This window comes from Dendrobates tinctorius, unplaced genomic scaffold (assembly GCF_039654945.1).
Source record: "Dendrobates tinctorius isolate UK_male_01 unplaced genomic scaffold, ASM3965494v1 ptg000104l, whole genome shotgun sequence".
Lineage (NCBI taxonomy): Eukaryota > Metazoa > Chordata > Amphibia > Anura > Dendrobatidae > Dendrobates > Dendrobates tinctorius.
Window position 1 is genome coordinate 10998375 of NW_027361772.1, and position 12596 is coordinate 11010970.

The 12596-nt window shown below is 44.8% G+C and overlaps 1 protein-coding gene across 1 annotated transcript in view; it reads left to right on the forward strand.

Moving 5' to 3' along the window:
* ADGRL1 (adhesion G protein-coupled receptor L1) overlaps positions 1 to 12596 on the forward strand; it is a 511328-nt gene that overhangs the window by 238711 nt on the left and 260021 nt on the right. The window contains exon 2 of the mRNA XM_073588731.1: positions 2389 to 2522. Within this exon, the coding sequence (XP_073444832.1) occupies positions 2453 to 2522 (70 nt within the window). The 5' untranslated portion in view covers positions 2389 to 2452. The remainder of the gene's footprint in view (positions 1 to 2388; positions 2523 to 12596) is intronic.

Sequence of the window (12596 nt, forward strand, 5' to 3'; positions counted from 1 at the left end):
TGTATGATGAATGATGTGAAGGTAGAGTGCTGTGTATGTACAGTAAATATATGTATGATGGATGTTGTGAAGGTAGAGTGCTGTGTATGGACAGTAAATATATGTATGATGAATGACGTGAAGGTTCAGTGCTGTGTATGTACAGTAAATATATGTATGATGGATGTTGTGAAGGTAGAGTGCTGTGTATGGACAGTAAATATATGTATGATGAATGACGTGAAGGTTCAGTGCTGTGCATGTACAGTAAATATATGTATGATGGATGTTGTGAAGGTAGAGTGCTGTGTATGTACAGTAAATATATGTATGATGGATGTTGTGAAGGTAGAGAACGGTGTATAGACAGTAAATATATGTATGATGGATGTTGTGAAGGTAGAGTGCTGTGTATGTACAGTAAATATATGTATGATGGATGTTGTGAAGGTAGAGTGCTGTGTATGGACAGTAAATATATGTATGATGAATGACGTGAAGGTTCAGTGCTGTGTATGTACAGTAAATATATGTATGATGGATGTTGTGAAGGTAGAGTGCTGTGTATGGACAGTAAATATATGTATGATGAATGACGTGAAGGTTCAGTGCTGTGCATGTACAGTAAATATATGTATGATGGATGTTGTGAAGGTAGAGTGCTGTGTATGTACAGTAAATATATGTATGATGGATGTTGTGAAGGTAGAGTGCTGTGTATAGACAGTAAATATATGTATGATGAATGACGTGAAGGTTCAGTGCTGTGCATGTACAGTAAATATATGTATGATGGATGTTGTGAAGGTAGAGTGCTGTGTATGTACAGTAAATATATGTATGATGGATGTTGTGAAGGTAGAGTGCTGTGTATGTACAGTAAATATATGTATGATGGATGTTGTGAAGGTAGAGTGCTGTGTATAGACAGTAAATATATGTATGATGAATGACGTGAAGGTTCAGTGCTGTGCATGTACAGTAAATATATGTATGATGGATGTTGTGAAGGTAGAGTGCTGTGTATGTACAGTAAATATATGTATGATGGATGTTGTGAAGGTAGAGTGCTGTGTATGTACAGTAAATATATGTATGATGGATGTTGTGAAGGTAGAGTGCTGTGTATAGACAGTAAATATATGTATGATGAATGACGTGAAGGTTCAGTGCTGTGCATGTACAGTAAATATATGTATGATGGATGTTGTGAAGGTAGAGTGCTGTGTATGGACAGTAAATATATGTATGATGGATGTTGTGAAGGTAGAGTGCAGTGTTTATGATGGAGGAGAACGTTATGTGTAGCATTGTTGAAATCCATAATTGCTGAGATTTACAGACAAATGAGGAGAGAGTGATGGAGAAAGGTGTGCAAGACAGAGAGCGTGCCAGGATTAATAAAGACAGGGGAGGGAAAGAGGGAAAGGAAGAGAGGTGCGCGGGAAATGCAGAGCATGGAAGGAACACAGAAAGAGGGGGAATTTAGAAAAGATGATGAGACTGTGAAGGTGGAACGTCGGGTGACGCAAGGAGAGCAAAATACTTCTAGATAGATATAGCGGTAAAAAATGGAATCAATAGAAAACAGATAGATAATAGATAGATGGATAGATAGATGATAGATAGATGGATGGATAGATAGATAGAGCATAGAAAGATAAAGCTTCTTTAACACTTACCAATTTTTTGCGGCCTGTTATTCCGGGCCTTTTTTGTGGCCCGTATCGCCGCAATTTTTACGGTCTGCCGCAGTAATGTACCGCAAAAAACTTGCAGATCGCCATTTTTCAGGTTTCCTATACTATGGAAGAAGTATTGGGAAAAAAAATGGCGTTCTGCAAAACCAGAAGTGACGATGCACCGCAAAAATAAACTTCCGCTGTTTTTGCAGTCCCATTGATTTTCAATGGGGGCCATGTCTGTAAGCCGTGAATAAGATCGAGCAGGCTCGATCTTTTTTCACGGCCGCAAATACAGCCCTCATGGCCATACGGCACACGGCGCACTGTGGAATTTTTGCAGGCCGATTTTACGGCCCCATAGAAATTTATTGGGGCCGCAAAAATGGCAAGCAAAAACACGGTAAATGTCTAAGAAGCCTAATAGATAGATAGATAACTGGTAGATAGATAGATAGATAGATAGATAGATAGATGATAGATATAGATGGATGTGGTGGGTGACAGTGGAGTCAGTTTTTGTTAACCCTTGCAGCTCTTAAGTTACTTCGGACATTGGGGACCAATTCTTATGTTGACCATATACCTCAAATGCAAATGTCATTTTCAGAAAAAAAATCCATACATGATGTCCACACACCACACACTTTTCTTTTTGGCATACATGAAATAATGGACGATGTTTGTACAATATTAACATGTTCCCATCTCTCTGTTCTCCTTCCAGAGCTCTCCGGTTGGCGAGGTGATGTTACAGAGGAGCGCTCAGTGACAGGGTCGTGTCAAGCGGTATGGCGGGGGCCTGGCTGGTTTTGTGGGGTCTCTGTTCAGCCGCCATATTGTTGACGTCTTCTACGCAAGGTGAGTACCTACTATGGCTTATAATGTGACATGTTGTTCTCCAAAAATTCCTCCCAGACTCCTGAGGTGGTAATCAGAATAAATAACTGGCTCTCTGAGCCAACTTGGGAAATTGTGTCGGGAAGTCGAGGCCAACGCTAAGATTTCTGCCACGGATATCCCATTGTTTTGCCATGGATGACAATGCCTGAACCCATTCTAGGTCTCACCATCTGAATTTTCAGCCTCATATATACCCATGTGGCTATTAGTTCTGGTCAGGAGACCTTTAATCGGTCCGGACATTGTATACAGACCATGAAACACTGTCATTTGATTTCAGCGTTGGCCATAAGGTCCTTTAAGGCCCCCATACATATTAGACTAATGTCGGCTTTACTCACTGATGTCGGCAGGCTTGGCCTACAGTCTAAGATGTATTGGGGAGTCACGATTGTCTCCCAACAGATGATGTTGGGGTGAGATAAGGAGGATCCAATATGTCTAGTTGTGGACTGGAGAGGCACCAGAGAAGTCTGACAGTGTCTCTCTAGGAAAGAACACACGAGCAATCAGCAGCACAGGAGAGAACATAGGAGCAGTTGACAGCACAAGTGCTCCTCCATGAGGAGACGGGATAAATAGCTGCCGGATGACTGATTGGCCGAACCATCTATCTATTGTATATGGGTCTTCTATGGATGGTTTCACATCACATTTAGGATCCATTCACTTCTACATGAATTATAAAAAAAAAATCCAAGTGAGCATGTGCAGATATTTTCTGAACTTCTAGAGAAGATAATGGAGGGAGCTGTGCATGTGCGGCCAACTCTATTTTTTTTTATTTTTATATATTTTTTCCCACAATCCTTCCAGCGCCTATTTTTAGCCAATCATGAAGGACGCACACTGTGGGCAACGCGATTACGTTGGCAGCGGCCCCCACCATGTTAGAGAAAGGCATGCATGTGATTGGCTGGCTTTGGGTGGCGTCAGAGTGCCTATAAAAGGCCGTGACCGCCGACCGCCATCTTACTTCTGCCGATCTTAGCATAGGGAGAGGTTGCTGCTGATCGTTCTCAATAGGGAGAGTGTTTTGTCAGGCCAAAAAACAAAAAAATAGCTTCTGCTGATAGCGAATGTCACTGTACAACACAACTGTATAGTGTGCAGTGGCAGGGGAGGATATATTTGTGTGCAGCAGCTCTGTTGGTTATTAGGCTGCCTTATAAGGCTCCCTGATAGCTGCATTGCTGTTTGCACACTGTTGTGCAGACTGCTTTTTTAAAAGCAAAAAGCCTTTTATTCCTTTTTTTTCTGCACAGTAGATACTGAGCGTAAATTTTTTCACACACCGTATAGAGATGTACGCTACTCACACACTACCGTGTACCGGCTGGTATCACGGACAAACACATATACGGCCATTTCCATTTCTTTATACACCGTATTGAGCATTCTGATTGTCAAACAGTATCGGATATCTGGTGTTCTTATTATGGTCACATCTACACAGAGTCAGCGTGTGTGTGTGACACTCCATAAATACATATATGGACATTTCCATTTCTCTATACATCTTATTGAGCTGTCCGATTCTCAAACAGTATCGGATATCTGGTGTTCTTATTACAGTCACATCTACACAGAGTCAGTGTGTGTGACATTCCGTAAATACATTTATGGAGATTGACAGTTTCACCAACAACGTATACAGCTGTACACCTCTGATACAGTACCGTATATCTGCTTGTTGGATTACGGTGAAATACATATATACGGAGATTTCACTTCTTACATACACCTTACACAGCTGTACGCTACTCATACAGTACCATTTCTCTGCTGGTATTTTTGGTACATTTTCCCAAACATGAGGAAGTCTGGTGGAAGAGGCCGCGGATGTGGGTGGGGGGCGCAGCTGGTACTGATGGTGGTGGTGGTGCATCTGCTGGTTATGGCAAAAGCACAATGGCAGCTAAGGCAGGAGGTGTTGAGCCTGCATCATCGTCTGGCACAAGAAGGCCTTTAAGGTTCCCTTTTCTGGGAGTAGGTAAACCGCTTTTAAAGCCGGAGCATCAGGAACAGGTTTTGGCTTACATTGCCGAAACAGCCACCAGCTCTATTGCCTCCTCTTCTTAAGTTACAAAAACTGCAAGCACAGAGTCGTCAGTGCAGGCCTCTGGTCAGGAACAACACCTTTCGTTGTGTCCTTCACCCACACCAAAAGTGATGGATGCTGCAGCACACACTTCAGATTACTCCATGGGGCTCTTTTCACATACCATTTCTGGGTTATCAAGTCAAATCCTGAATTCCCTAGTCCAAGATGAATCTGACATGGAGTGCACTGATGCACAGCCACTGCTAGACGAATCTGCTGGTACATTCACCCACAGCACTACATTGGCCTCACAGTCTACTGAGCCCGAATCAGACCCTGATGAAACTCAGGTGCCCCTTCCCGCATACTATACCACCTTACACGGTGACACAGAGGAAGGTACAGAGGAAGGTGCAGATGACATTGAAGACGAGGTCATGGATGACCCAGTTGTTGACCCGGATTGGCATCCATTGGGGGAAGAGGGTGCTGGTGACAATAGGTCAGAACAGGAGAAGGATCCGCAGCAGGCATCGTCATCGCAGCAGTGGTCATCCGGCAGGCCCGTCGCTGTCAAAAAACTTGGCAAGAAAACTAAAAGAGTTGCAGGACAGCTTGGCCAGATGGTCAAATTAGCACAGTGTGCAAGCCCTGAAAATTTGTACCATAGTAGGAAGAGTGCAGTGTGGCACTTTTTTGAACAAAATCCTACTGATAACGCAAAGGTTATCTATAAGAAGTGCCGAAGGACCTTTAGCAGAGGGAAAAATCTAAGAAATTTGAATACCAGTTGCATGCTTAGACATTTAACCAACATGCACCTGCAAGCGTGGACGGACTACAAAAGCTTAGGTAGCACATGTGCACCTGCTCCGACTCAAGTTAGCCGGCAACGCTCCATCGCTTCCCCCACTGTAAGGCCACTGCTAAGCACACCACCATCAAGAAATGTTGAGGTGTTGTTGCTAGGCCAAACCAGTCACGCAAACACAATATTTTCGCGAGGAAACACTGAATCTAGGCCATCAACACCCTCACCATCACCAACCCCTTCTCAGTCCATCATGTCCAATGCTAGTTCCCCCATATGAAGCTCTCAAGTCTAGCTCACCCTACCAGACACTCGGAGTAGGACAAGAAAGTACTCATCCTCTCATCCACGTACACTGGCTTTGAACGCCTACATTGTCAAACTGATCTCATTAGAGATGATGCCCTTCCGTTTGGTAGAAAGCAAAGCTTTCCGAGAGCTCATGGCCTACGCTGTCCCATGCTATGACCTATCCAGTCGGCACTTCTTTTCTCGAAAAGCCATCCCTGCCCTCCACCGGCATGTGAAAGACTGCATTGTCCGTGCACTAAAACAATCAGTGAGTGGAAAGGTGCACCTCACAACAGATGTATGGACCAGTAGGCATGGCCAGGGCCATTACATGTCCATCACTGCGCACTGGGTTAATGTGGTGGATGCAGGCTCCACAGGGGACAGCGGTGGTGGAACAGTGCTGCCTAGCCCATGGTATAGGAAACAGTTGGGTGTAGGAGTTCGACCCTCCTCCTCCTCCAGAAGCGAAAGCTCGTCGACAGAGTGCAGTCGCACGAGCACTCCATCCACATCTGTCAGTGTTGCACACGAGGTGTCCCACTATCGAACAGCTAGTGTTAAGCAGCAGTAGGCTGTTTTAAAAATGATGTCTTTGGGCGACAGTAGACACACCGCAGAGGTACTGGCCGACTACTTGCATCGACAAACTGAGTCATGGCTGGGCAGTCTACATTTTGAGCCAGGCAAGGTAGTCAGTGATAATGGGCGGAATTTTGTGGCAGCCATAGCCCTTTCAAAACTCACACACATAACTTGCCTGGCTCACACCTTGAACCTGGTGGTGCAGTGCTTCATAAATAATTATCCGGACTTAACAGCCCTGCTCCATAAGGTGCGAAGACTGTGCTCGCACATCCGTCGCTCAACCGTCCACTCCAGTCGTATGCAGAAGCTGCAGCGATCACTCAACCTCCCCAAGCACCACCTAATCATAGACATTGCTACAAGATGGAACTCTACCATGCACATGGTTGAGAGGCTGTGCGAACAGAGGCAGGGTGTAATGCATTTGTGGGAGGATATACGGGCAGGCAGTTTGAGGGAAGACATGGAGTTGTCGGGTGTGCAGTGGTCAAAGCTGAAATACCTCTGTAAAGTCCTTCAGTGTTTTGAGGAATGCACACGGCTGGTAAGCGCAGATGACGCCATCATAAGCATGAGCATCCCACTTATGTGTCTGTTTATGCAAAGTTTGACGCACATTAAGGATCAGGCGTCTGTAGCAGAGGAGGAAGAGGGAAGCCTTGGTGACAATCAGCCATTATCTAGTCAGGGAACTGTCCTGGACGAGGTGGAAGAAGAAGAGCAAGAGGAGGAGGATGAGGGGGATGATTATTTTGGGGAGGAGGATGCTACTCAGGGGGCAAGAGAATATGTGGGTGTGTCAAGGTCAGGTACAGGGTTTGTGCATGACTGGAGGGATGTGGATTTGCCAGAAAGTGCTCCTCCACCCACCACTGGCAGTGCAGCATTGACACCTGGAACATTGGCCCACATGTGTGACTATGCCTTGTGGATCCTAAAAAGGGACCCCCGCATTGCCAAAATGATGAGGGATGACGACTACTGGTTGGCCAGCATCCTCGATCCACGCTATAAAGGCAAATTACACAACATCATGCCACAGGAGAACCTAGAGCTAATATTGGCTAACAAACAAGCAACTCTGGTAAACAGGTTGTTTGAGGCATTCCCAGCACACAGCAGCGGAGCTGGTTTTCTTACGAGCCGTAGTGGGCAAAAAGGAAGAGGTGTTTGTGGTGCACACAGCCGAAATGGCATTGGAGACAGGGGTTTCCTGACCATGTTGTGGTCTGATTTCTCAAGTCCCGTGCATACGACAGCTAATACAGAATCGATTCAAGTGACAGGAGACAGCAGTTGTCAACTATGGTTAAAAACTTCTTCTCCTCCCATATCGAGGTTCTCCCTCACAGGTCATTCCCCTTTGATTATTGGGCCTCAAAACTGGACACATTGCCTGAATTGGCACAAAATGCCTTACAGGAGCTCGCTTGCCCTGCTGGTAGTGTGCTATCTGAAAGAGTCTTCAGTGCTGCTGGATCAATCCTGACAGAAAAAAGGACCCTTCTGTCGACCCAAAATGTTGATGATCTAACCTTCATTAAAATGAACCATGCATGGGCTTCAAAATATTTTGTCCCACCCTCCCCTGATAACATATAAGTTGCCAGAAAAAAGGCTTGCTTTTGTCCTCCTCTTCCTCTGACTTTCCAATTCCTCCATTTGCAGCAGCTGAAAGTCCAGCCTACACATCAACATATGCCATTTTTTAAACCACTCGAAATGGGATGCCCCCACCCCAGGCCCGGGGTCAACACCTGTCGCATCCGGGCAAGTGCTGTTGCCCTGAACAGGTGTGTGGCCCAACCCTTGGGCGACGGCACTGGCACAGGGCCTCTCATAGTACAGTAAAGTGTCTCTGATGGTGGGGGGGCCCACTCGCCGTCAGACACACTGGCATACTATGAGGGGCCCTGTGCCAGTACCGGCGCCCACGGGTGGGTCCCCCCTGCTTGCTCAGGGACACAGCACTTGCAATACTTACCTCTCCCTGCCCACCACTGTGTAGTCTGCCCAGTTAAATCCATCACAGGGACGGCCACTACAAATTTGATGTACTGATCGATGATTGTTAAGATGTAGCTATGTCATAGAATCATAGAATCGCAGAGTTGGAAGGGACCTACTGGGCCATCTGGTCCAACCCCCTGCTCAAAGCAGGATTCGCTAAAGCATCCCAGTCAGATGTCTGTCCAGCCTCTGTTTGAAGACCTCCATTGAAGGAGAACTCACCACTTCTCGTGGCAGCTTGTTCCACTCATTGATCACTCTAACTGTCAAAAAGTTTTTTCTAATATCTAATCTGTGTCTCCTCCCATTCAGTTTCATCCCATTGCTTCTAGTCTTTCCTTGTGCAAATGAGAATAAAGTTGATCCTTCTACAATGTGACAGCCCTTTAGATATTTGTAGACAGCTATTAAGTCTCCTCTCAGTCTTCTCTTTTGCAAACTAAACATTCCCAAATCCTGCAACCTTTCCTCATAAGACAGGGTTTGCAGACTGGTCACCATTCTGGTCGCTCTTTTCTGAACTTGCTCCAGTTTGTTGATGTCTTTTTTAAAATGTGGTGCCCAAAACAGGACACAATATTCCAGATGAGGTCTGACCAAAGAGGAGTAGAGGGAAATAATGACTTCACATGATCTAGACTGTATGCTTCTGTTAATACATCCTAGAATTGCATTTGCCTTTTTTGCTGCTGCATCACACTGTTGACTCATATTCAGTCTGTGATCTATTAGTATACCCAAGTCTTTTTCACATGTGCTGTTGCTTAGCCCTATTCCTCCCATTCTATATATGCTTTTTTCATTTTTATTGCCCAGATGTAGTACTTTGCATTTTTCCCTGTTAAAAAACATTCTGTTAGTTGCTGCCCACTTCTCCAGTTTATTTATATCTTTTTGAATCCTCTGTCTCTCTTCTCTAGTATTAGCTATCCCTCCTAGCTTTGTGTCATCAGCAAATTTAATCAGTTTACCCTCAATTCCTTCATCTAAATCGTTGATAAAGATGTTGAACAATACAGTCCTGTCCTGCTGGCCTCTACCTTCAGATTACCAATGGCTACTATTTGTAATGGACGTCAACTCCCAATCGGATGCAATGGTGCTTTATGATCACCTTTCACATTTTTCATAGTCACAGACGTGTGACATTCCTGCCACCATTTTTCAATGTGTCCTCTCATGGCAATCCAATAGAATCCTCTACAGCCTGTGGCTTGTGTGTCTTGCACTCCAAAGTGACCAGACAGATCATGATAGGCAGTGAGGACCATGTCTACAGCTCTCCCTGTGATCACAATTTGATGGTGACGAGTTACGGTGATGGGATCGACGCAACTGCGATACAGCAACCCTTTCTTCACTAATTTGCATTTTAGCTTTATCCACAGTTAAAGTTATTGAGGGTCAGCATCGCCTCTGCAAATTCTCCAGGGAGGTTTTCACATGATTACAAATTCAAAAACATCTTAAATCATTCGACTTTACGTCTGTACTTTTATCCATCTACCTTCCTCTAGCGGACAGTCTGGACTGGCAGACTGACACTGAAATATAAACGAAGATTTCAAAGTACTCCAACACTGTACACTGGTGTACTTTTCGAATACATTTCCTTCTTCTCATTTTTATATTCGGGTGTAATCCATACTGAGCCTGTGAGAGTTTGTGTCTTACTCTGGTAAAATATAAGGAGATTTAAAATGACACCGATACTGGATGCAGCTGACCAATTGTAAAACATTACACTTTTGCAAGTTTTTATATTCTTGTGTAATCCATACTGAGCCTGTGAGCATCTGTCTGTAACTCCAGAAATATATTTGTAGATTTAAGATTAACCTCTTCAAGACCGCCCACAGTAGATAAACGTTGGCGCTTGCTGGGCTTTGTGCAGCGCCGACGTTTATCTACTGTCGGCGGTTTTGTGCCCCCCGGGACCCCCACATACCTTACAACGCGGGGATCCCGGTGCGCAATGCATGCTGGGACCCCAGACGTCATCGAGACCTGATTGGTTCAGGTCCCGATGACGTCAGCGTCACAGCAGCCAATGGGAGCGATCACTGGGAAAGCTGCTTGTTTCCCGGCAATCTCCCTCATTGTAACGCGGCTTCTCCCTCTGATCTAACACTGACAGCTGATCAGAGGTGAAGCAGCGTTATTGTGTGACTAGATCGCTGCCTGGCACAGCTGATTGCTGCCTGGCACAGCTGTGCCAGGCAGCGATCTTGTCACACAGTAACGCTGCTTCACCTCTGATCATCTGTCATTGTGAGATCAGAGGAGAAGTCGCGTTATTATGTGCCAGGCAGCGATCTTGTCACATAGTAACGCTGCTTCTCCTCTGATCTCACACTGACAGATGATCAGAGGTGAAGTGGCGTTACTATGAGTCAGATCGCAGGGCAGCGATCTTGTGACAAAAATAAAAAAAAAAGTAAAAAAGAAAAAATGCTAGGGCTAGGGCAAGGGCTAGGGCTAGGGCTAGGGCTAGGGTTAGGGTTAGGGCTAGGGCTAGGGTTAGGGTTAGGGCTAGGGCTAGGGCTGGGATTAAGGTTATGGGTGTGTTGGTGTTAGGTTTGTGGTTAGAGTTATGGTTAGGGCTGAGATTAGGGTTAGGGGTGTGTTGGGGTTAGGGTTGGAATTAGAATTGGGGGTTTCCACTGTTTAGGTACATCAGGGGCTCTGTAAATGCAATATGACGCCCGCAGACCATTCCATCAAAGTCTGCATTTCAGAACGTCACTACTTCCCTTCCGAGCCCCACCGTGTGCCCAAACAGTAGTTTTCTCCCACATATGGGGTACCAGCGTACTCAGGACTCAGGACAAATTGGACAACAACTCTTAGGGTCCAATTTCTCCCGTTACCCTTGTGAAAATAAAAATTGGGGGCTAAAAGATCATTTTTGTGGAAAAAAAATGATTTTTTTATTTTCACGCCTCTACATTATAAACTTTACTGAAACACTTGGGGGTTCAAAGTGCTCACCACACATCTATATAAGTTCCTTGGGGGGTCTAGTTTCCAAAATGGGGTCACTTGTGGGGGGTTTCCACTGTTTAGGTACATCAGGGGCTCTGCAAACGCGACATGACACCCACAGACCATTCCATCAAAGTCTGCATTTCAGAACGTCACTACTTCCCTTCCGAGCCCCACCGTGTGCCCAAACAGTAGTTTTCTCCAACATATGGCGTACCAGCGTACTCAGGACAAATTGGACAACAACTCTTAGGGTCCAATTTCTCCTGTTACCCTTGTGAAAATAAAAATTGGGGGCTAAAAGATCATTTTTGTGGAAAAAAAATGATTTTTTTATTTTCACGCCTCTACATTATAAACTTTACTGAAACACTTGGGGGTTCAAAGTGCTCACCACACATCTATATAAGTTCCTTGGGGGGTCTAGTTTCCAAAATGGGGTCACTTGTGGGGGGTTGCCACTGTTTAGGTACATCAGGGGCTCTGCAAACGCGACATGACACCCGCAGACCATTCCATCAAAGTCTGCATTTCAGAACGTCACTACTTCCCTTCCGAGCCCCACCGTGTGCCCAAACAGTAGTTTTCTCCAACATATGGCATACCAGCCTACTCAGGACAAATTGGACAACAACTCTTAGGGTCCAATTTCTCCTGTTACCCTTGTGAAAATAAAAATTGGGGGCTAAAAGATCATTTTTGTGGAAAAAAAATGATTTTTTTTTTATTTTCACGGCTCTACATTATAAACTTTAGTGAAACACTTGGGGGTTCAAAGTGCTCACCACACATCTAGATAAGTCCCTTGGGGGGTCTAATTTCCAAAATGGGGTCACTTGTGGGGGGTTTCCACTGTTTAGGTACATCAGGGGCTCTCCAAATGCGACATGGCATCCGATCTCAATTCCTGCCAATTCTGCATTGAAAAAGTCAAACGGCACTCCTTCCGTTCTGAGCTCTGCCGTGTGCTCAAACAGTGGTTTAGCCCCACATACGGGGTATTGGCGTATTCGGGAGAAATTGCACAAAAAATTTAGTGGTTCATTTTCTCTTTTTACACTTGAGAAAATAAAAAAAAATGGTTTTGAAGTAAAATGTTTGTGAAAAAAAGTTAAATGTTTATTTTTTCCTTCCATATTCCATTCATTCATGTGAAGCACCTAAAGGGTTAATAAACTTCTTGAATGTGGTTTTGAGTACATTGAGAGGTGTAGTTTTTAGAATGGTGTCAATTTTGGGTATTTTCTGTCATATTGACCCCCCAAACTCACTTCAAATGTGAGGTGGTCCCTAAAAAAAATGG